This window comes from Canis aureus, chromosome 22 (assembly GCF_053574225.1).
Source record: "Canis aureus isolate CA01 chromosome 22, VMU_Caureus_v.1.0, whole genome shotgun sequence".
Taxonomy (NCBI): Eukaryota; Metazoa; Chordata; class Mammalia; order Carnivora; family Canidae; genus Canis; species Canis aureus.
In genome coordinates this window covers 4,128,037-4,153,691 of record NC_135632.1, presented here as the reverse complement: position 1 = coordinate 4,153,691, position 25,655 = coordinate 4,128,037, and the positions used below count along the sequence as shown (strand labels likewise).

At 37.0% G+C, this 25,655-nt stretch overlaps 2 protein-coding genes across 7 annotated transcripts in view; one reads left to right on the top strand and one right to left on the bottom strand.

Moving 5' to 3' along the window:
* The window catches only part of DHX36 (DEAH-box helicase 36), a 63,594-nt gene that overhangs the window by 35,454 nt on the left and 2,485 nt on the right, over positions 1-25,655 (bottom strand). Inside the window, exons 2-8 of one of the 4 annotated variants that reach the window (XM_077864642.1) lie at positions 24,017-24,148; positions 16,317-16,419; positions 8,633-8,757; positions 7,689-7,920; positions 4,569-4,607; positions 2,444-2,614; positions 587-666 (exon numbers count right to left, since the gene is read on the bottom strand). In XM_077864642.1, coding sequence (XP_077720768.1) covers positions 587-666; positions 2,444-2,614; positions 4,569-4,607; positions 7,689-7,920; positions 8,633-8,757; positions 16,317-16,397 — 728 coding nt within the window. In that variant the 5' untranslated portion in view covers positions 16,398-16,419; positions 24,017-24,148. Of the gene's footprint in view, positions 1-586; positions 667-2,443; positions 2,615-4,568; positions 4,608-7,688; positions 7,921-8,632; positions 8,758-15,773; positions 16,135-16,316; positions 16,420-24,016; positions 24,149-25,655 lie in introns of those variants that run through there. The other 3 variants (XM_077864641.1, XM_077864640.1, XM_077864643.1) reach the window with 3 other exon arrangements.
* LOC144293670 (uncharacterized) overlaps positions 15,718-25,655 on the top strand; it is a 370,284-nt gene continuing 360,346 nt past the window's right edge. For all 3 annotated transcript variants that reach the window (XM_077864647.1, XM_077864646.1, XM_077864645.1), the window contains exons 1-4: positions 15,718-16,359; positions 17,227-17,328; positions 18,015-18,107; positions 23,461-23,550. The gene's annotated coding sequence lies outside the window, so the exon portion shown is untranslated. The remainder of the gene's footprint in view (positions 16,360-17,226; positions 17,329-18,014; positions 18,108-23,460; positions 23,551-25,655) is intronic.

Genomic DNA, 25,655 nt, shown 5'->3' with positions numbered 1-25,655 from the left:
AGGAATGCCTACTGCAACAGAGTATGTGAAATACCACATTCAAGTGCACTATACATTACTTTCATGATACATGAAATGACACATTTCATGACATAACTTTAATGTCTTTTTAAAGACATAACCATTAACATTCAGAAGACAACTTAATACTTAGGGGCCTAAACTCTTGGTTAGTAACTGGAAAGTCAGTTCACTTAAAAGAGGTAAATTGAATCTTAAGCTCCAGAAAAGGACCACAGAAATATGGTGGAGTGAATGGGGGGTAAAAATACCAAAATCAATAAAGTCAGTGTTGGTACCAAAAGATAAAAGACACCAACTCCTTTTGAGTGTAGTGATGGTCTAATGATGTACATCCCGGAAAAAGTAATTTCTCTCATCATTTCATAATGTAAAGTTTATCTTAAAAAGGCAATCCAAACATGAATTTGGATTTTAAAAAGTTGCAAGCCTCCTCTGCTGTAGTTACTTTTAATGTTAATTTTAATTGTAATCAACATTAAAATGGGGGACATATTTCTTTTGAATATCTAACTTCAAAGTTTCACTGAAATCTACCTGTCCACAACAGGTGAACATTCTTTACCTTTGTAGACGAATCTGGTATCCAGTACTGTTACCATTGCCACACGATTCCGCCCTTTCTGCAGCCACTCTTTCTGCAACCTTTAATCAAAATGAAACATATTTACAAAGAAAATAGTTTCCTTTAGGAAAAAATCTTGAACATCCATGAAATCTGAGATTGTTGAAAAAAATGTTCATCAGATTTTCCTGAGTTAAAAAAAGAGAAGCAGATACTAAAATCCCAGGGATTTAAAACTTGTTTCTTAAAAACTGCAGACTACTTCTTAAATTTACTTTTCACTTCTTAGAAAGCCCTCCAAGGCCAATTCTCTCATTATTATTTTCAAAGTGCCTTTCTAGAGCATCCTTTCATTGATTCTTCCTTTCTTTGGACTATTCTATAAGAGTTAATTAAAATCATGGTCTAAGCTTATAATACTTTTGTGTAATTTGAGGGTAAATACATATTGATACTTTTTTTTCCCTCCAGTTTTTTATTGGTTTCTTCTTGGTATAGATTGGTGTTGCTTAATTCCTGGTTCTTGGTTGTGTTCTAAAAGTTATGGATGGCAAAGATGAACTTGGAATTGATGAAATGTTATTATAATCCAATACCGATTTATGTAACTAAAAGTAACCCACCACAGTCATCTCATAGAACAGTGGATTTATGAGATTAGAAACAGAAAAATCGGCACAATTAAGAAACAATACTTCAGAAGTAAAACTTTCCCATCAGCACCTCTTGTATTCACAGACTTAGATCATTATTTCACTCTTTATTACTTTACCCATTCAAGTACTAATAGATCTTGGAAAAATACACAAAACACAACCTAGTGCACATATCTTCCTACTGTCTATATATTGAAATCCTGTATTACTGAAAATAAGATTGTTTTTAATTTACTTAAATCTAGCTATATAATTGTATTATGACAAAAGTGGTTATTTTTCACTGTTCTTTGATTTTATGTAATTCCTAGGAATAGGACTCTACCAAAAAGATTGCTATTATACTTCTTTAAAACAGTATTTCTTAGAAAAAACAAAACAAAACAAAAAAACAGTATTTCTTAGAAATTAGTTTAAAATGTATACTCTATTCCCTCCAAAACACTGACATAATTGGTAATGCAGTTCCTAACCAGATTCTGTATTAATGAGTTAAAGATAATAAACAGCACCATCATATAACTAAACATAATCATAAACCTTTATAATTGAAATCTGCATATAAAATTATGTAACACTGAAATTAATTTACTATACTCATCATATGCTGCCAGAAACCCAAACAACTTTAAAGAACATATACCCATATATTAACTAAGTCATCTAACTAAACAAAAATGCTGTTTGCACTAAACATGTAATTACAACTGTGAACAGAATTAACTGCTAATTTTTCATGATAAATTCCCTCTTACTGAATAACTGCATTAGAAAAATTTTTAAATGCAACTTAAAATATTGCAATGCTTCCTGCTTTCACCACCACAGTACTCATGTACTGAAAAAACAATCAGAAAGAACCAAAAAATGATACTAAATGAATTAAGTAGTAAAATTTAAAGCATCTATATGGATGGACATTTTTTGGAACTTACAATCCTATAAAAATTTATCAGTTTTCTATTCTTCTAGTTTTATACTACAATTTGTCTGGATTAATAATTGATCTTAAACTCAAACACCTATTATCAGTAAGAGGTCATTTAAACTTTTTGTGTTTACTACCAAGTACTTACTTTCATAACAATATATCCTAAACCCAATTAAGAATCACTACAAACCTTCAAAATGAGTTTATTTCTAGCAAGACTGGGAGAATGGAAAAAAAAATGGGAATTTTAAAAAGTGAGACATTACTTACTGAAATGGCACTAATTCTTCTTGGCTGGGTGCAAACTATCCTGCATGCAGATCCTTTTCCTCTTTCAATGTAGTCATCCAAAATGAACTGAGTAACTTGAGTAGTTTTTCCACAACCAGTTTCACCACTTATTACGGTCACTTGATGGTTATCAATCATATTTACCAATTCCTATTTCAAAATGGAATATAAGTGAAGGATATCACATGGTGAAGAAATTCGATAGTGATCACAATTCTGTAATAACTGAAGTTAATTACTTTTAGCAAACATATTAATGCTTTTAAAATTTAGTTAAATGCAATGCTGGCAGTTTGGATATCTGGGATCTACCAGTTTTCAAGAGAAAACCAGCACTGGGGATCCCTGGGTGGCTCAGCGGTTTAGCACCTGCCTTCTGCTGCCATGATCCTTGAGTCCGGAGATCGAGTCCCACATCAGGCTCCCTGCATGGAGCTTGCTTCTCCCTCTGCTTGTGTCTCTGCCTGTCTCTGTCTCTCCCCACCCCCAGGTGTCTCTCATGAATAAATAAATAAAATCTTAAAAAAAAAAAAAAAAAAGCAGCACCAAATTATAAAACAAAGCCAGGTGTGGTTAAAGAAAAACACACCAACAAGAACAAGAAGAGAAAGCAGGTAAGTTTTATGCATAAGAACAAACATTAATTAAAGAGAATGTTGATTGTCAGGCTCCCTGCATATAATCTGCTTCTCCCTCTGCCTGTGTCTCTGCCTCTCTCTCTCTGTCTCTCTCTCTTGAATAAATAAATAAAATCTTAAAAAAAAGGAGCCACCTGGGTGGCTCAGCGGTTTAGCACCGCCTTCAGCCCAGGGCCTGATCCTAGAGACCCGGGAACGAATCCCACATCAGGCTCCCTGCATGGAATGCTGTTGATATGTAGGGTACTGAATAAAGACAAATCCCAATACTTAATTAACACTAAGGACATTAAGGAGTTATATCATAACTCATACAATATGGTTTCATCTGCAGAACTTTTACATACTGTTTTTAGAGATCAAGAATATGACTTACCTTAAGATTATTTCCTCTCAAGTAATTATAATAAGGATTTTAAATATCTAAAGATTTTAAATATCTAAATTGGTAAACTTCAATTATCTGGAAAATCTTGTATTTGGGAAAAATCTTTCTTAAAAATTTTAGATAAACACTAATTTTTAATAGTAATATTCCTGCATTAATAAAACCATCCTACTTCTTCAAAGAGATATGAGAGGTTTTATCTACAGACAGTATTAGAAAACCCACCTTTAAAATTTTTCCCATCTACTCTTAACACATTATTTATACTAACACTAAATTATAACACTAAATTATAGCTTATAAACACAGAGAAGCAGCATGTGCCTCATTCATTCAACAAGTATTCACTGGGGGTCCACAGAATGTCAGGTATTGTTCCAAGTAACACACAGAGAACACTCTGTCCTCAGGAACTTACAATGGCCTAGGAGGGAAAGACATTGTGGCAGGTGGTGGTTAAGTGCTTTGAAAACCAAACCAAAATCAAATTAAGGCTGAGACAACAGAGAGGGATGGGAGACTATATTCTCCAAGATAATGGCATAATAAAGCACAATGAATTAATTTAAGCATTACTTTCAGTAGAGCCTCAATTTTAATTAAAATGTTTGGTCTCATATTAAGAGCAAGGTCATTTACCTGAGTAATTTCCTTTTTAAAGACTTTACTTATTTATTTGAGAGACAGAGAGTGCTTGCAGGCACAAAAGCAGGGGGCACGACAGAGGGAGACAGAGAAGCAGTCTTCCCACTGACCAGGGAGCTCAAAGCAGGGCTTGATTCTAAGACACTGGGATCAGGACCTGAGAGGAAGACAGATGCTTAACCAACTGAGTCACCCAGGGTGCCTCTACCCAAAGTAACATCTATATAAAAAATTCAACTACAGACAGAAAGGAGAAAACCTCAAGAAAATTGTTTCATGACCATTTTTTACTTTTGGGCTTCCAAAAATTCAAGACTAAAAGGAACTTTCAATAATACCTTTTAGGGGAAGGTTGTTTATTTTTTTTTTCTTCATACAGAGGTTTAAAAAAATTATTTTACAAATCAAATTAAATAGTGTATATTCATTTTACCTTTTGCATTCCATATGAAGGCAGCTTTTCCCTGAAATGCTGAAAATTAAAAATAGTTTTTAATTTTCACAAAAGCAATTAATCAAATTATAATCATGGTAATCAGAATATATCAAAAATATGCTAGAATCCACAAATACTTTATTACCTCACAGCTTATGTCAAGTATCAAGACTTAAAAAAGAATTTTTATAAAAAGAACTAATGTATTTGGCAATCCCCTTTATTTCTGAAATACTGAATTTTATTATATTCAATAGAATGGAAACACTTTCTTGAAAGTGCCAGTAAAATGAAATCTGATCTGTCATTTAATAGCATTTTTATAATCCCCATTTTTTTTTCATTTTTTTGTTTCTTTTATATATGAATCTTACATTTGTTTTCTTTATCACATTCATTTTCCCACCCAATGATCCACCATTTACTAATCCATTAGGCACTGGAGAAGATTAATTATTTCTGTGTACTTGCTTTTGAGAATAAAACTTTAAACAAGTAATATCTGAAACAGGAAAATCTGCTAATGCCATTTAAGAACTGTGATCTTAAATCCAACTTGGATCCTACATCCTTCAAAGGTTTTATCTCATACGGTTGCCATGAAATCTGAATGAAAAACCTTTATTTAAATTTAAAAAAAAAAAAAAAGCAAATAGCAGTTTTTAATACATAAAAGCTACTCAACAAATTTTTCATGAATTGCAACTGGAATACCAAAGAGGAAATGATTAACTCCTTTATCTTTTATTTGATAATGTCTAATTTTGAAGACTACGGAATCCCAAACCTACGCTACATAAAAATGACATACATTTAGGAGTGCTATGGTTTATAATAACCTACATAAATGAGAAAATTTCAATGGTAAAAAAATAAATAAACCACAGGTTTAACAAACTCCCTTTATTTAAAAGAAAAAAAACACACAAAATTAGAACTGTCCTAAGTAATCTAGTATAACTGCCGTATTTTTCTTAATTTTTATTTAAAACATCATCCTTATTTTTTGCCTATTTGTCAAGACAGAAGACTGAAAAAAATCCTGATTTTTTTAAATTAAGATATAATTAACATATAACATTGTATCACTTTCAGGCGTACCACCATAATGATTCAATATCTTTGTATACTGTGAAGTAATTATCACAGAAAGTCTAATTAATATCCATCATCACATAGTTTGCATTTCTTTTCCTTGGGATCAGAACTTTTAAGATCTCTCTTAGAAATTTTCAGATATAAAGTGCAACATTATTAACTGTAGTTACCATGCTGTATATGCCATTCCTGTTATGGCCAATCAGGTAATTCTTAACAGTACCAAAAAAATTGAGAGTCAATCTGATGATTTTAATGAATTCTAGTAATTTAAAAGATCAGGTTGCCATTATTTTCTTAGTAATGTCTTTTATTTTAACATTATTTAAAACCATTTAACAATTTCTAAAAGTACTTCACGTACTCAAATGTAACAATCTCAATATTTAAGTATATATAAGCTAACCCATTAGATTTGAAACATTAATCAATTTGCTTTATAAATATGTAAAGCTGATAAAGACAGTAATAACCCAATATTCTTTCTCAAGACAGACAAACCTAAATTCTAATTTCCTAATTTTAGGCTTAACTCTGAGATAAGGAACAATGAGATTACAATCTGAGGACACATGTCTTTTTTAGTCTTCAGAAACACAGCACAATGACATGCATCTAGTAAGTGGAAAATTAACGTTTGTTAAATGAATGTAAGCAAAAAAGAAAAAAAGATGGAACATTACCAAAAAGGATTAAAAAGTTGAGCTCTTAAACATCTGAATTTTAGGCTTGATTCTTTTACTAACTGTACAACCTTTAGATAGGTCACTTAACCTAAGATTCTTTTTCCTCCTCTGTAACAGAGGCATAATCTCTTACACAGGGTTGTTGGGAGGTTTAAATGATGTAGCACAAGTGAAGTGTTTGCAAGTGTCTAGTCAACAGAAAGATCACCAACTTTTTTTTTATGTTTTACACATTTCTTCTCCTAACTTCTTTTGACTCTGATCACTTACTCATTTTCAGTAATTTGAGTTCTGTCCTCTATACAAAGCAGACAGTAACTAACTCTCCTTCCAAAGGCTATAAAAGAAGCTCTTCTCTCAATCACAACATTATGAAATAACTCAACCTGAAATTTCCTCTCCTCAAATCTTATTTTCACTAAATAGGCACCAAAATCTACACAATTCCACCCCTGGACAACCTCACCTCACCTGTTCTGATACCCAATCTGATCATCAGCTACAGTCAATGGATCCTTTCTTTTTTATGGAAGATGTGATATCCTGCCTTTTTTTTTTTGTTTTTACAAACGGCAACACATATGTGCATATTAAAGATATGGCCTCAAAGTTTCCTCAGTATTTTTCTCTTAAAATACATGAACATTTTATTACATCTATCTCTAGAATGTCCACAAAACAAATTTTATGTGTTAACAGGAAGAAACCTTAAAATATCTTGTCTAGGGCAGCCCGGGTGGCTCAGCGGTTTAGCGCCACCCTCAGCCCAGGGCCTGATCCTGGAGACCTGGGATCAAGTCCCAAGTCAGGCTCCCTGCATGGAGCCTGCTTCTCCTCTCCCTCTGCCTATGTCTCTGCCTCTCTTTCTCTATGTCTCTTATGAATAAATAAAATGTTTTAAAAAAAATATTGTCTAGCATGGAAAGAACATGAAAGCCTCCATGAATATCTACTCTTGTCACAGTCCTGTCTTTAAAGTGTTGAAAATAAGCACATCATAATTTGGGATTTAGTATTATCATCTGTAAAAGGAAGGAGTTGGATTAAATGGCCTAGAAACCTTACAATTCTAACTACCTTGTTTATGACATCTCACAAAACTGGCCTAAAAAACTAATTTTTTCTCACTATATAAGCTGCCATAGATGAGACAGGCTACCTTAGGTTATATTGTGCAATCCCATTCCTACTGCTTTTCTCTAGTATATGAGAAAGAATTCCCAGAGGATGGTCTACTGAAATACCACTGATCTGTATCATGTAGTACCCTCTAAACACAAATGTGAGAAGAAATGACAAGTAAAAACTTTTTCCACATCTTGCTTTCCATTACCTGCATTTCTATATACCGAAGGTCACTTTTTTTCTTTCGTAAGTCTTCCAATAGTTGTTGGTCTAAGGCTACATCTGGTTCATTTTCTTGCAAGAGATACTCAGAATCTCGGTCAATATATTTGTCCCTGATTCTAAATGTTCTCTTTTCTTGACTTATCAATTTCTTTTCCTGGTTCTCCAGCTTCTTCTCTGAGTTTGGTTTGTTCTCTCCAGGAATTTCAGTACCATATCTATTTTGACAAAATAAAAAAATGAGCCGCTAGAGCCCTGAAACAAAATACGCTATTTAAAAAATCATCAGCTTTTTTCTTAGATCAATTAAGGAAATATTTAGATTCTTACATTACCAGATAAGTTATTCCTTGTGATAGTTAAAAAAATTAAAATTCACACAAGAGTCATCTCTCCATTGCAGTGAGTTACAGTATTTTTCTTTTTCGGATTTTCTGAGCTTTGTTTTATTTCACAACTTTATCTTCTTCCTGCCACCCTTTCTGAGAGCTATATACCGGCTGCTATAGAGGCTGCTCTAAACCGGCTGCTACTTTACATAGTTCCAGAAAACCCACTACTACTTTTTCCACTAAATGATACGGTTCTTGTGATCATCCTAAAAACATCAACAATTTAACTTCTTGCAGATCTCTCTCACTGGAGAATTTTGGAAATACAAAGAGGATGAGTAGGAAAGCAATAAATAATAACTTAATAAATCTAATACCCAAATAGACTGTTCTTACCATTTAGCTTTCTGTGTAATGAACATGTTCAATCTTTCACCAAATATGCTCAGTCTACATAAGGAAAAAAACTTACTTCAAAGTTGAATTTCACTTACTGAAGAGTCTAAAGATGTTACTTTCATTATCAACCTTTCCCTAGCCACTGCTATGGAAGAAGTGTTACTCTGTCCATTCTGTAAAAGAGTATGTTTTGTTTTACCCATGATCTTCGGGAGCAAACCAAGAGATCTGTGCTTCTGAATCTTTATCATTCTTAGCTTGGACTGAATGTAGCAGCTGCACAATCTGTTCTTCTCGACGTTCATCCATGTGTACAACAGCTCTCTGTTTTGTGCAAAGTAAAAAGTATTCTGATCAACACTAAAAAGCATGTGCAAAATTATTTCATAACAAGAAGGTAAATATATGTTCGACAAACATATAGAAGTTAAAATTACCCCACATTGCCCTCTAGCCCAATTTCACTTCATAAACCTAATTAATGTGAACATTTTTGTATATCCTTCTAAACCTTTTTCTGTTATCTATAAAGTTACTTCTAATATGATCGCAAAGAAGGTACATTTATGTACCTTACTAAAACTTTGGTTACTTTATCTTCTACCCTCTCACACACTGATTATTTCAATTTTTCCCTATCTTAAGTTTTCAAAGACACTCACAATTAAAGTTATTAAAACACAAATGTTTAGCTCATAAAAAAAAATCAAAAAGGCCAAGTTGAAAACTGGAAATAATATTTTGCTCACAAAAAAAAAATATTTTGCTCACAATGAGCATTTTAAATGCTCACACTAAAAGGATGAATATTTGGGGAAGAAGGTGGAGCTGAGACAGAATGAATAAAACTGATCAACACTCTGCAGATGGTCCAATGGGCCTGATAGTTGCTTCACAGAATAAGAAAAACAAAACAAAACAAAAAAACAGAAGATAGGAGTTACACTGTACACAGTAAGAATAAAATTTTCTAAAACTGTTCTTTTACAATTGTATGTTATAATTAGTTGAATTTAAACCTAGTAGTTACGAGAGGGTAGATTTTTCTTTAAGTGTGCAGACAGAAAAAAGAACTAATGTATTAACTGGAAAAAATCCAGCTGCAGAAAATACATGCAGCAGGATCTTATTTTCATTATTATTGATATTAAAATAGGTTATTCATTTTAGATTCTACATTTTTGCAGTATTCCTTCCAGTTATATTTATGATGCATGGTAGATGCTGCAGTGAACTTTGTCAAATGGATGAATGGTTGAACCTATCTTTTACAATGAGCATGTGTTACGTTAGTGTTAAAACCATTTTTCTCTCAAAAGAAATACACAAAAATACAATCAAAGAGTTTACAAAAACCGTCTTTATCATACAATTAAAAGTCCAATATAGTAAAATTCTGATAGCCTCATGAAATTAGAGATGATAGCAAAATACGCTTATTGACAGGCACTAAAGCCCTTTCTCTCTCTTTTTTAAATGTTACAGCATGAAAATCTTTTTGAATTGGCTTCTAGATCAGACTAATGTATCTCTTCTCATGGCATAGGTACTTCACTAGGACTAGGAGCTTATACCCAGTTTCTCCTAGGCTCTCCCCTATGTATCTTTTTTACCTCTGAAGATTTTCATCTGTAATCATCTATTAAAAAAAAATTACTGTGAGAATACCAGAATTTGCGAATGGTCTTGGGGAAACCCAACATACAGGATCATTAGAACATTTTTGTCCAATACTTTAAATTCTGCAATGTTTTCAGCACTCATTAACATTTATTGCTTTCTGTACCTACAAGAGATGATTATCAAGTAAGTTTTTTCTTGGTTAGAATCTACAGCGACACTTTAATGATTAAAGACTACTCTGGGAAAGAGGCCCCAGGACATAAAGTCATTATCAAGCAGTTTCCTTCATTTTTCCAAACACCTCAAGGGCTCAAAGGCACTGTTTCTACCATTTACTTTCAAAATGAGAAAGACAAGATGAAGTACTTTTTATCAGAGAACTATTTATTTCCAACTGAAATTCACACTTATAGCTTTACTTCAACCTACCAAAACCTTACATTTTGAAGTTTTTACCTCTACTAGCAGAACACAAGCTCTCCTCACCCTACAGTATGAATTTTAGATATTCACAAAAAGGATGATTAAAAAACAAAATAGCCCCTGAATACATAATTTACACTTTCTATAAATTATTTTTAACAAGATTCCTCCCACAATGAGGCTCCAGAAGCTCCGGGCAGTGGAGAATTTAGGAGTGCCAAAATTCCAAACCTGGACCTAGCTTTTTTTTTTTTTTGGGGGGGGGGGGGGGTAGGTCACCTCCCCTAACCTTCCAGCTGTGTCACCCTTCACTTTACCTGGCCCCAGCATGGAGAATAGCAGTCATGTTTTGTGTTTCATGACTATTTTATCATGCTATTTAATTTTGTTGTTTTTCCCTTTTTTGGACATCCTTAAATATTCCTCCTGCAGCTTCGAGTCACAAATTCCTGGCAAAGGAGATCCTGTGATTGCCTGCAAATTGTCTATGTTTATCAGCTTCTAATTATCTACAAGTATTTTAAACCCATACCACCTTTCTGTTCACATTTCACGAAATACAGTAGTCACAAAGAAAACAAAAACCCAAGGAAAATCAAGTGCTTGCCACCAAACCTAAGCCCACCATTATCAGAATCTTTTTGCTCTCTTCCTTCCTGTTAAAAGGGAAGTGGAGTCAGTTTTCCTGCTTAAGGCTAATCTCACCACCTAAACTCTGCTGCCCAATCCCTTTCATCTCCTGAGGGCTAATCCTATCGAGATTTACCTTCCTTTCCTAAATCTCTCTCTCTGGTAATCATTAGTGTGCTGATCAATATTCTGGTTTGCTTCTTTCCAAATATATGGTAGAACTGGATTTTCCCACCCATGAGTTAAGCATGGGCATGTGACTTACTGGCCAGAGAAACATGACTGAAGTCTCTAAGAATCAGGGCAATGTACTGTATTCCTTCCCACTGCTACCAAAATCTGCTGCTTCTCAGATGGGTAGAGCTCTGTGAGCCATTCTCTTAAGGAGGACTCTCAACCTAACTCCCAATGGCCTAGTAAAGTGAGTAGAAAAACCAACCCATTAAGACTTGGAGACTATTTACCACTGCAGCATAATTTAGTCTACCTGGTGTTTCCTCTCCACTGACTCCTTACCACCGGTCCATGAACAAGACTATAGTCGAATATCTTACTTTTAAAATAAACAAAAAATCCTCTTTTGAATTCTCCCAAACCTACCGGCTACTGCCCTTTCTTCTTCCTCTTCACAGTAGAACTACTTTAAAAGCATTCCACTTCATCTCCTCACTAGCCACCCCACTGCAACCTGGCTTTTACCTCCACTGCTCCACAGAAAGTGCTCTCATCAAGGTTACCAATGACTTTGTTGCTAAATTCAATAGACATTCTGAGCTCTTACCTTACTTGACCTCTCTGTACCATTTGCCACCACTGACGACTTTGCCTTTTTTATATACTTTCCTCCCTGAAACACTGTCCTTGGATTCTAAAGGAACACCCACCTTATTTTCTTCTCTGGCTGCTCCTTCCTAGTTACGAATCTAAGAATCTTCTCTTGCTCCATCCCTTAAATTTTCTTGTGCTACATTGAACAACACTAGTGATCCACAAGCTAGCAACTCTGACACCATTTGGGTGTCTGCAAGGAAAACAGAATCTTTGGCGCTACCTGAGTCCACATTTTAACAAGGTACCAGGGGCAAGTTTGAAAACAATAGTCTATAGAATTTAGGCTTGCACCCACTCCTTATCTTCTCCAGTCACTAGCTAGTATTCAAAGGACCATGAACTGCCAGTCTAGATTTTTCTAGATATCAGATCCACATGGCCTTCTACCTCCCTGAAATTCTCGCCTTTTTTTTTTCAGATCTGTGAGAGAGAGCACGCATGCAAATACACACACACACACACACACACACACACACACAGGTGGGGGAGGGAGAGAGGAAGAGACAAAATCTCAAGCAGACTCTGAGCTGAGCCAGAGCCTGACGAGAGCCTAGATCTCAGCTAAAATCGAGTCGGATGCTTAACCAACTGAGCCACACAGGCACCCAGAAATCCTTCTTTTTATGCCCTATAACAAAAATCAAACTCTCCTTAAGCTGAGTTCCATCATCTTCCTTCATCAAGTCTGTTCCTTATATAGCCACAAACATTCCATTTATTAATACCTGGTTTTCCCTGCCTCCAGATAAAAGCACTAAATCACTTTAACCTGTCCACTTTCCTCCATCTCTCTCCCAATGTCCTAATTCAAGCTATCATTCCTCACTTTAATTATGCAAAGGCTACTCAACTGCCCCAGGATTGTCTCTTATCAACTCTTTCTCTATACTGCTGCCAGAATGAATTTAAACACAAATTCAATCATTTAATTTTTTTTGTTTCAAATGATTTAATGGGTTATAAGAGCTCTTAGGGAAAAGTTAATGAATTTCAAGGCTCTGCTTATTTTTCTACTCTTAGGCTTTTCATATTGTAATTTTAGAATTACAAGATCATGACCAGTATTAATAAAAAGAGCAAAACAGGTACCAACAACACACCCTGACCAACATACAGATAATTAAGTATTATTTCATGAAGATTTGGTTCAATTATATGCATGTGTGTACTGGGTTGCAAATTAATATATACTCCTTTTCGTGGGAAGCAGTCAACATTTTGAAAGTCACTGCTCTACCTTCATCTCAGGACACGCCACCCCCATGCTCTATTGGTTCCTCTTGAATATGGAATATTCAAGAATATGAATATGTTCCTCTTAACCTCTAAACTGTGGCACATGCTGCTGCCTCTGCCTGAAAATCCCTTTCCAAATCCCTCAATTCCAAACACACCCACATTTTGCTATCTTTCAACTTTCTGCTTAAGGGTTACATCTTTGGAAAACCTAGAATCTTCTTAGTTTGAGTTAGGGAATGGCCCACATTCTCATTTTAATACTTTAACATTATATTCTATCCCTCTAACAGCCCCTAACACACCACAATTTCTGTAAGGTAATGACTACATTCTATTAACACAGTGCTTAAGGCTGTGTCTCAGATATATCAGATCCTCAATTTAAAAAAAAAAAAAAAAGGAAAAAGAAATGAAAGTTGGAAGGAAAAGGACACATCCTTAGAAAGCAATAGCTTGGCAAACAAAGGAATTAATTAAAAAGTAACTGAAGCTAAGGAAATTGACTGGGAAGCAATCACATGGGCTGAAGGTGGCTAAAAAAAAAAAAAAAAAAGTGAGCCAATCATTGACAAATGGTCTTATTTAGATTAAGATGGAGATGCATTTCAGAGAGAATGGTCTGAGACCTGTAATAAAAAGCAAAACTGGAAGTATATCTACAAAAGCTGTAATTACATCAGATTGGGGACACAGGCTCAGTACATGAAGAAGGAAACCTGGTATACTGAAGCTATATTACCAAGGTTTCCTGTAAAACATGTTAGGATCCAAGTGAAATGTATTCAACTCAGAAGTGATCTGGCTTCTAATCTCAGGTTGTGAGTTAGAGAATGAGATGATCTAATTTTTGCTTTTGAAAGCACCACAAATGGTTCTGCAAAGGACAGATTCAGTAGAAAACAGGAGTGGAAGCTAGAAGATTTCTTAGAACAAAATAATGGCTTGATCTATGGTAACTGCTGTGGAGACAAGAGGTTGGATTTGGGATATATTAAGAAGGCAAAGCTGGCAGATTTTGCTAAAATGAAAGAGAAATAACAAAGATAAATCCAATTTTGGCCTTTTAAGTAAACAAATCATAGTAACATTTACTAAAATAAAGAAGGTTTGAGGAGAGGGTAGAAATCCAGAGTTCCATTCACAATGATCCATCACACAACTAGCTTTAGATGGAATTAACAATGAACGACTTTTCCTGATCAAACTTTTCATCTGTTTACGTCTTATTTTCCCAGGCAATGTCTAATTTCTTCAGATCCCCATCACATCATGTGGGAAATGGGCTAAATAAAATGTGAGCCCGTTTTAACTTTCTAGTTACAGCAATCAGCCAATGATTCTTCCAATTTCAAGATGACTTAGATGAGCTTCATTTTAAAAAAAAAAGTTCATCCAATGAACAAATTTGGGCTCACAAATACACACACACACACACACACACACTTTTTTTCTTTAAGAGAAGAATGTGATAAGGTGTGAAGATAGATGGATGATATCAAAAACACACTTGGAGGGCAGCCCAGGGGGCTCAGCGGTTAAGCGCCTGCCTTCGGCCCGGGGTGTGATCCTGGAGACCCGGGATCGAGTCTCACGTCGGGCTCCCTGCATGGAGCCTGCTTCTCCCTCTGCCTGTGTCTCTGCCTCTCTCTGTCTAAATAAATCTAAAAAAAAAACAAAAAAACAAAAACACTTGGATAAAAATGACACGGGTCAAAGACAAATAAAGAAATAGAAACGCCTGGGTGGCTCAGCTTGAGGCTGGGCACCTGCCTTCGGCTCAGGTCGTGACCCCGGGGTCCCGGGATCGAGTCTCACGTCGGGCTCCCTGCGTGGAGCCTGCTTCTCCCTCTGCCTGTGTCTCTGCCCCTCTCTTCTCTCAGTCTGTGCCTCTCACGAATATATAAATAAATCTTTAAATAAAGAAAGAAACAGAAGCCTAAGCGAGGATTTAATTGCATACATTCTGTGTCTAATACGAAAGGTGCTTCTACAGAAGTCACTAAAAAGCTTTCCACTCCTGGTAAGAAAGCTTCTGTTTAACAAAGAAAAAAAAATTTTCTTTTTTCAAAGACACTTATGCTTCCCTCGCTACAGATCTTCGATACAAAGCCTGAAGAGACTAAATCAAAACATCTTTTGGAATTTGGAATTTCTTCCTTTTTTTTTTTTTTTTTTTTTCTTTTTTCTAGGATCCTAAGTTTGATGCCCAAAGAGGAGCTTGCTGATGAACCGGAACTCCCCCCGCCCAACATAAAAACAGACAGAAAGGACAGACAGAACACAAAAGCCCTGGATTTGTGGTTATTTTGATAAACGTGAATGAAAGCTGGACCATTTTTTCCTCAACGACCTACAAGTGCCAACGGCGCTTTGGCAGCTTTGATTCTGCGCAAACCGATGATGGAGGAGGCCGCGGTGCGGGCCGCAGCTCCCGGGGTGCAGCTCCCACCGCGCAGCCTCCGCACCGGAAGTCCCCGCCGGCACCTCGGCGCAGGCGCAGAAACCACAAAGCAACCGGAAGCCAGGGGCGGGGGGGGCGGGGGGCCCAGAGTCGGCCCCGTGCTCCCGTGTGCGCGACCGAGTCTCAGGGTTACCTCCTGCCTCTCCGCTTCCTTGTTCTTCTGACCCTGCTTCTTCGCGTACCACAGGCCGATCTCGCGGCCCTTCAGGTGCCCGGGGTGTCGGCCTCGGCCGCCTCGACCGCCGCCGCCGCCGCCTCCGCCGCCGCCGCCGGGGCCTCGGCTCCCTCCGTGGCCTCCTCCGTAGCCGCCGCCGGAGCTGCGGGGCCCGCCATCCCGGCCCCAGCTCTGGTGGTAATCGTAGCTCATGGTCCCAGCCGACCGCAACTCGTGAGAACCTGCAGCCGCTAGAAATGGCGCCCGGGCCCGGAAGCGGGTGCACGTCCACTTCCGCTTTGCTTCCGGCGCCCGGCGCGAGTGGGAGGGCCGTCGGGGCGTCACAGCACCCACTTCCGGTGACGTCACGGCGCGGGCGGGCGGCCGCGGTGGCCCGCGAGGTGGCTCGGGCGACGGCGCGTGCGTCCCCAGGTGTCTGCCTCTGCACCTGCCCAGCCTCGCAGGTGCCCTTTACCGACGCGCAGCGTGTGAGGAAGTGGGGTTCGCTTTGTACTTTATTACCCGTAGTGAAGTCTGCAGTTTGCTTCCAACGAGGCGCTGGACAGTAAGACATCTCTTGACACCATGAGACAACCTGTGCATGGTTCCACTTTCTCCTAAAAGTCTCCAAAAGAAAAAAAAAATGAGCTCACCAAATATATATTTTTATGTAGCTACCCCCCCAAAATGAGCTCACCATATATATATTCTTTAATGTAGCTGCCCCCCAAAAAATGAGCTCACCATATATATATTTTTATGTAGCTATCCCCCCAAAATGAGCTCACCATATATATATTTTTTGTAGCTACCCCCCAAAAATGAGCTCACCATATATATTTTTATGTAGTTACCCCCCAAAAAAAAGAACTCACCATATATATATTTCTTATGTAGCTACCCTCTCAAAAAAATGAGCTCACCATATATATATTTTTTAATGTAGCTACCCCCAAAAAATGAGCTCACCATATATATATATATATTTGTAGCTACCCCCCAAAAAAATGAGTTCACCATATATATATTTATTTTCTATAGCTACCCTCCCCAAAAAAGAGCTCACCATATATATATTTTTATGTAGCTACCCCCCAAAAAATGAGCTCACCATATATATTTTTATGTAGCTATCCCCCAAAAAATGAGCTCACCATATATATGTTTTTTTATGTAGCTACCCCGCAAAAAAAAATGAGCTCACTATATATATATATATATTTTTTTTTTTTTATGTAGCTACCCCCCAAACAAATGAGCTCACCATATATTTTTTTTTATGTAGCTACCCCCCCCAAAAAATGAGCTCACCATATATATATATTTTGGGGGGGGGTAGCAGCATCTTGAAAACAGTTCGACACTTGTTTCAAATAAGACTGTCCCTGCATCTCTTACAGAGCTGTCATTATTTATTGCCTTTATCCAACAGCATAACAAGGAGCGTGGATGCCAAAAATCAGTACAGAAACTCTTAGGAAATTTGAATAAAAAGGCAGCCGAAGATTCACATGTTCCTGTGAAGCCATGTACGGTTGGTTGACCAGGTCACTTTGTGTTGAGCACAAACTCTTCTTGAATAAATCAAGCGACTGGGCCACATAGGCCCAGATATTCACCAGAGGACATCCAGTTCATTTGACAGATTTTTAACAGGTTTAAATTAAAGGTGCCAGGGATACTGAACAAGACAAATGTGGCATCAGCTTTCATTTGTTTATGCTCTTGAGACAGTAAAGGCCAAAGAAGTGATTGTGCGACGAGCAAAGAAAGGAAGATACTGTATGCTCTGAAGGGGTCCAGACTACACCCCTGTAGCATACAAATTATTTTGAGCAGAGACATTTGAGTTCCTGAAATATTTTAACTGCCTAAAAGCAGAGCCTCCCAAAAGAATTCCATCATCATAAATCCCTTCCCCTGAGAGCTTGCAAGATTGACTCTTATCTCTGGAGACTAGAAATCAGCATCACACCTGAGCAGGAATTGTCACAAAACTATTGTATATTCCATCTATGCTCATAAGAGCCCATTTTTCCTTCCTAGAAGTCGTTTTCCCATGAGTACTTTTCTCCTCCTCCCCTTCCCCTATTAAGACAGTAGATCAGCCCCAAGTTCCAACCATCTCCTTGAATCACATTTTTATGTGAAGTCCCACAGGTATGTGATTAAATCTGCCCCTTCTTTTGCTAATCTGTCTCTTCTTGGTTTAATTTGCAGGCCCCAAAAATAAACCTAAGATTGGGGAGGAAACAATTTTCTTTCCCAACAGCCATAAGAGGTTATGGCAAAATAATTTGATTTTGATGTCAGGTAAGTCTTTCTTAAAGAAGGAGAGATTAAGCAGTGACTTTTGAGCGAGGGAGACTTTAGCCAAACTAAGCGGGAGGGGAGAGAGATGCTTAGCGGTGGAAGGAACAATGTATAAGAAGAGAAATAAGAAGATATTGGAGAGTGAGGAAAGTCTACCCTTAAATGTCAACACTGTTGGAGAAGACCAAAGAGGTAGAAAAAAGCCTAATCATGGAGACCTTATATGCCACATAGAGAACAGCAGTAAACTTTAGGCAGGAGAGTGATTTTTTTTGGCTATTTTGAGGAGAAAGGAATGGAGGATGCAAGAGTGGATATGGAGAGGCTAGTTAAAAGGCTCTGGTTTAGGAGAGGCAAGATGACATATGGAAAGAACTAGAATTAAGAGATACTGACTGATAAAAAAATGTCAGATTTGATGTTTCACTGAACGTGGACAATAGAGGAAAGCATCAGATAACTCTTGAGTTTAAGATTTGATTGACTACCAAATAAAGAGATACCATAACCAGAGATGAAGAACACAGATGAGGAGGGTTTTTTTTTTTTTTTAATTGGGGAAGGGTTGAGTTAATGCATTTAAATAATACATGTGGAGTTTGAAGAGCCCGTGAAACAAAAAAATTGAGATGTCTAGATAGTGGTTGATGATGTGAGTTAAAAGCACAGAGAGAGCAGACTGAGATATATTTTGGTTAGTCCTTGACAAATAAGATTAAGACTATAGGAATGAATAGTTCCAATAAATGTATTGAAATTCACTGGACATACCTGATATGACAAATATGTTAATTATTCAACAGGTAAGATTGAGTAGGCTTATTGGGGATGGTCGGGGCAAAATTCGAAGGAAATAATGTGGATTGTTAGGTGAGAGTGTTATGAACTGAATGGGTCTCCTCAAAATTTCTGTTGAAGACCTAACCCTCAGGGTAGCTGTATTTGGACATGGGACCTCTAAGGAAACAAATAAATGAGGTCATCACATTGGGGCTCTAATATTACAGGATTAGTGTCCTTATAAGAAAAGATATCAGAGAGTCCTTCTCTCTTTCCTCAGAAGAAAGACCCTGGGTGGACAAAGAGGCTGTCTATAAGCCAGGAAGGGTGCTCTCGCCAGGAACCAAATCTGCCAGCACCTTGATCTTAGACTTCCCAGCCTCCAGAACTATAAGAAATTTGTTATTTAAGACAGAAAAATAGCATAAATAGATGGTACTTATTTATTCATTAATAGTGTTTATTTATTAGACCAATAAAGTAGTGTAATACCACTAAAATATGTAGTGTTTTATTAGGACAGACTGAACAGACTAATGGAATAATAAGACTAATAGTAACTGGGGAAGAAAACTAGCATTTATTTGTTGCCTACCATTTGCTAAATATTGGTCTAGGCAATTCACATTTGTGGTCAGCAAAATAATGACCGCCATAGATGTCCATATCCTAATCCCTAGAATGATGAATATGTTAAATTACGTGACCGAGGGAAATTAAGGGTGCTAATCAGCTGACCTTAAAATGGGGAGATGATCCTAGATTATCTGGATGAGCTCTATGTGATGAAAAGCATCCTTCAAAGTGGAAAAAAGAGGCAGAAGAGAATTTCATAGTGATGGGATAGGACTCAGGCAACTGCTGCTGACTTTAAAGTTGGAGGAAGGGGGCCACAAGTCATGGAATTCAGGCAACATCCAGAGCTGGAGAAGGAAATGGATTCTCCTTTAGAGCCTCCAGAAAGGAACACACCCTACCAACCCCTAGATTTTAGCCTAGGGAGGACCCTTATCAAAGCGTCTATGCTATAGAATTGTAGGGTAGTATATTTGTGCTAATTAAGACTCTGAGTTTCTGGTAATTTCTTATGGCAGCAATAGAAAAGTAATCTATTCTAGATTTCACATGATCCAATGATAACCCCAGAGAAAGGTAGTGTTATCTCTATTTCCTGATAAATTCTATTATTTCTCTTCACCTCATGTTTGTTGGTCCTAAACAGAATCTCAGTTATAAATTTAAAATTACTGATTTTTCCTAACTTCTTCAGCACGAAGTAATACGGTATTGCTTGAGGCTATTGCTTTAGGCAGACACTTTGGAACAAATGACCCTGTAGTAAAAATCTGGGCAAAAGGAAGATTTCTAAGCAAAGACCACAAAGATATTAGTGGGAAGAAAAGTTACCAGTTAGTACTTTCGTTAGTGTGTGTGTGTGTGTGTGTGTGTGTTTCTGCTTTGCTTAGAATCTGCAAGAATTCTTAAGTTTCCTAATGACAGAAAGCAAAAGGATTGACTGGCTCATTGTAATTGCCATTGTCACTCTTTCTGATGCTCTGCTTTGTCCTGTGCTCTGGGCAGGCCAAAAGATGTCTTTCATAAATGTGGTCTCCACTGATCATGGGCTGGGCACAGAATGCAGAACCATTGCTTTTAAACCCACTGCGCTTGGTCTCTAGGCCTACAGGCATGGGCCTCCCAATCCAGCCACTTCTAAAATGCAGCAAGGGTGAGCCACACAAGACCACACCACTATGGGAAACCAACCACAGATTTCCCAGTCTTAGGGAATCTCTTATTCTCCATTTTCGTTACCCCAACCCCATGAAACAACTTTAGCATAATTTTTTCATGGATCTCATATTCTTGAGGGACTGGGTGAAAATTCTTTTTAGTGTTCCTCTTGGAAAATGGAATCGTTAATGGACCCTTACCTATTCCTGGTGACATAAAGAAGGGACCATGCTGATAAGAGTAATCCTAGATATATAAAAATCTGGCTGTTTTGGGGTGGGGTAGGGGACATGGAGCAAATGGCTCTTTTGAAATCAGGAAAAATACAAGAGGATTAATAAATAACTCAGAGTATCTTGTCACATAAAATTTTGGAACTCAAATTGGGAAATTTTAGTTACCTTGAAAGAAAATTTGTGGAGAACATTTCCTGACTATAACAATTATAGTAAAATTATAAATTTACTTGAAACACAACTCACGTAGACAAAATGTAAGGTTTCATTATTATCATAATTTTTTATTACTGATCTAATGTCTAAATTCCCTTCTTGCTAGGCAATAATGGCAGAAACGTCTTAAAATTGATAGTTAATTTTCCTTATTTCAGGTAATTATGAAATTCTTATATTAGGCCTTTTTCTCTCTTTCTTCCCCCTCTCTTAGGGGAAGACTTGGTAGCTGGGGGCTGGAATCATTTGGAGGCCTCTTCATTGAAAGAGGTGGCCATCGATCCTGGTTTTTTTCTGGAACTGTAGCTGGCTATGGGCTGGAACACTTAGTTTAGCCTCTCCATTTAGTTTCTCTGTGTGGCCTGGTTTTAGTCTCCTCACAGTACGACAGCCTGGTTCCAAGAGCAGTTGTCACAGAACAAGGTGGAAGTACGTGACATTTTTAGTAACTAACCTCAGAAGTCCTATAGCAACGAGTTACTAGTTGAGATGGTTATAGATGTCCACCCAGGTTTAAGGGCGGTTAGACCTCATCACATGATGGGAGAAGAGCATGTGGGATGAGAGATATTGTGTCCATCTTCACAAGATGCAGTTTGCTGTACGTGCTAACTTAGGCCCTCTTCAAACCATGTTGCACCACCGTTTTGACAGTTTTACAGACTTATGTTGTATGACAGACACATCTGCTATTATCCATATGACAACTAGAAGTAGGAAAAAGAATGATAATACTATAAGTAACATTTATTGAGTGCTTATTAAACGTCAGATACTATGAATAGCCATATTTTTTTTTCTCTATGGCTTCTTTTTATTTTATTACAGGTAGAGTAAGAAACTCAGGGATGGAAGGACTAAAAAGAATGAGACCTACCCAAGGCAAGGATACCATTGTACCTGATATATTTCATAAGAAGTAACATATTCTTGTGAATGTCAGAAAAAACTAGGTGTCAGCAGCATTCATTATTCATTCTTCCTTGCTTTATAAAGCTTCCATTTTCAATCACTGAAATCTCATTTATCTATTATCAGAGACACTTTTGAAATAATCAACCTATTTTTGGTTCTCTCCCCTCTAAATCATGTCCCCCAGCGGACATTTCAGTTATAACTCCAGAGAGGAGAGAGTGTGAAAGGCTTAGGAAAGATGATATGAAGGAATGAAAATCCCTGATACATAGAAAGTAGAAGAACAAGGAAGTCTTACTAGTGTGAGAGAATATGGGTTAGGTGGGGGAAGGAGAGGGAAGATGTGTTTGAATTTTGACCTCCCTCCTTCATCTCAGTTTTCACATTTCCTGCTTACAGATCTGAAAGCACACCATATTTTGAAATAATTTTTAAAAAATCTCTGGTTATAGTTTTTTAGTGTATCCAGCATTTGTGCTAAAGAAAAAGTTAATTATTGAATTCCTGCATTCCCCTGGAATTCTGGGAGATTTTACTTTTTTGTTATCTCAAATTGATCTGTCTTCCTTTATGCCAATTTCGTCAGCTCCCATCACCAGTTTCCTTGCTTCTCTGACCTTCGCAGAATCTTTTGGACAAGTCAGGATTTTGTCCTGGTTTTCTTTCTAAAACTGGTAAACGCTGAGGTCTCTTGATCAATGAACACCAAACCTGTGTCTTACCCAGATCCACCAAGGGTATTCTTCTTGAATGTAGAAGAGAATCATATGTTCGTCATAGTAGGGTTTTTATATAACACAGAGAAGTTGCAGATTCTTAACTTTCATTTAGTATTTTAAAACTTTATAAATAATGGTATGACTAAGAGTTTTTACAGGTAATCATATCTGCCTGGGCTCTCCTCATCCCTAATCTTTCTAACATCCACTTGAGAATAACTGAGCTCTAGAGAATTTGAGTGTAGATCACACAGTAGTAGAGTCAGAATTAGAATCAGAGATTGAAACTAAGCCTTCTGATTCCTAGCCCAGTGCTCTTTCCTCTGTACAGCTGAAGTGGAACACACTTAACACACTTGAACTGTTATAGATGGTGGATATGTCATTTAGAGTCTCTATAGAAAATAGATGGCAATCTTGGGGATCCCTGGATGGCTCAGTGGTTTGGCGCCTGCCTTCAGCCCAGGGCGTGATCCTGGAGTCTAGGGATCGAGTCCCACATCAGGCTCCTTGCATGGAGCCTGCTTCTCCCTCTGCCTGTGTCTCTGTGTTGCTCATAAATTAATTAATAAAATTCTGAAAAAAAGAAAGAAAATAGATGGCAATCTTAAAACAGGGTAATTCATTATTCAGGGGACATTTGTACATATACATATTTAAAGTATATATGCAGGGACAAAAGATCTTTTAAAGGGACTATAGAAGATTTCGTTAAGCTGGAGTTAGTAGTAATAGAGATGTTACTATTTCTAGGCCCAAGTGGATGAAGAAAGGGAGTACCAGCCTCCGGAAACAAAGTGGCAGAGTCAGCTTTCTACAAGAATCAGTGACTGCTGATAAAGGGTAAGATCCTGTCCAAGGTAATTTTTCAGGGAAAGAGGAATAAATACCCTGACCTCACTCTCTTCCTTGTTTCTTGTCTCTTGCTGGAAGTCCCCAGTGGCCAAACCTAGCAGGAAGCAGAGAACATTTGCTTCTGTCTGTTGCCATGGTTTGGTTCAAGTCAGGCTTTTGGTGCAGAGAGTAGGATGAAGAGTAGAGAAATTTGCGGAAGAAAAGTTAACATAACACGCTCTGGTCCAGAGCATACCTTTGATGCTTTTAATTGCAGTGAACTGTAAATATTTCAATAAGAGGCAGAAATCAGAGAATTTTCTGTCCCTTTATTCTCTATCAAATGAAGATATTATCTGTTTTCAGCCTCCTCTTTTAATTTAATTGTCCAAACATTCAGTGGCTCAAGAAGGCACTGCTTTCTTTGTGACTTGGGGTATTTTACAGTTAGCAGTAGGAGTGGGGATGTCCTCACCTTTAAGCTAAATTTCTGAAGGCGTGATGTACTTGTCCCCCTTTTATTACCTTCTTTAAAGGTAGGTCTTGATGATATACAATCATTATTTTCTTATTTCACTCAAAATACTGAAAGAGAATTTTTAAAATTCTGTAATAGAAAAATAAAAAACAAATGAGTACTTTTAGCAGGAAATTTATAGGCATTACCTAGTTTCCTTTTTATTTACTATAGGTATCCTGTATTTGGGGAAAAAAACATACAGATAAGGTATATCTTGCTTCACAACTCTAGAGTGAGTGTGTAAATTATTGTGCAATTCTGTAAAAGTTAAAGAGGACATTATAAATTGTTATGTTAAGGAAACAATTGTAAATTGGGACTATTCCAGGCAAACCAGACATTTTGTCATTGTAACTATGAATTATTGTCAATGTCTGCTAATTCCATCTGTTTCTCATGAAAAGAAAAAAAATGGATTCTAGGATCCATGTTAAAGATCTTGAGTGTCTTACATAGCATACTTTCCCTTGAAAACCACATAATTTCATTAAATTGGTCGATTTTTCTCTGTCCAATGTAAGCAATTTCTGAATTTAGAAAAAAATTTTATGAATGAGTACTAAGAAACAAATTTTAAAATCATTTAATTTTCTTCTAAATAATGAAAATACAAAGTCTTAAAGCTTCTATTAAGCAAGTAGGTATATCTTACTACTATAACCAAATGACTATGGATTTGTCTCAACCCTACTATTTTTTGACCCTCATATTTTAAAGCTTTTGGTAATTGTATTTCTGTCAAGTGGGTAGAAACTAAAATTTGCTTCTGAGATATTTTTTTTTCTGAAAAAATTACTCAGTGAAACTATGCTTATATGAAGGTAAACATTCTCCTCTGTAATGAAGTGTTTCAAGACCATGTGAATCCAAGAATTTAAATTGTTTTGCATAATATTGCAAAAGATTGTCATTGTGGTCATTTTGTATTTGGATTTTGATTGCCCCATGCCAGGAAGTTCCTGCTTGTTCTTGAGAAGAACATGTGTTTTTGTTTTTGTTTTTTTTTTTGTATATGTGAATGTACATATGTTCTTTATACATTTTAAAATGGAGATCCCAAGACTGTAGGAAAGACATACAAACATGATTTTCTTTGTATCTTAAGTTGGAAAAAAGATCATATAAACAAACTGACCTAGGGTTTGGACCAATATAATCTGTTCTAGAATCAAGACCAAATAACTCAAACCTTGGGAAGAGGTGCCATTCTTGGATTGTGGTATGCAGTATCTCTGCATCTCATGACACCAGGGGGGAGGCACTATTTACATTGTATTATAGTTTGGCGTGTGATTGTCTAGTGAGGGGTCATAGCCTGTGGCACAGACTGGCTAGCTAGCCGTTCACCAAATTTAGGTGTCTTCTTCCTATGCACAAATAGATATTTTTCCCAGTCTCTGTTGAAGTTAGGAATGGCTGTATGTCTCCACCATAGCAAAAGCTGCAGTGACTGAGGTGCTGTTCTTACAGGCCATCCCTGGAAGTGTCCTTGTAGGATCCTCCATGCCCTTTCCCCTCCTGCCAGCTTACTGTAAATGAGGATAATGATCATAAAAAGGATAATGATCATGAAAAGTTGGACCTACAAGATAGA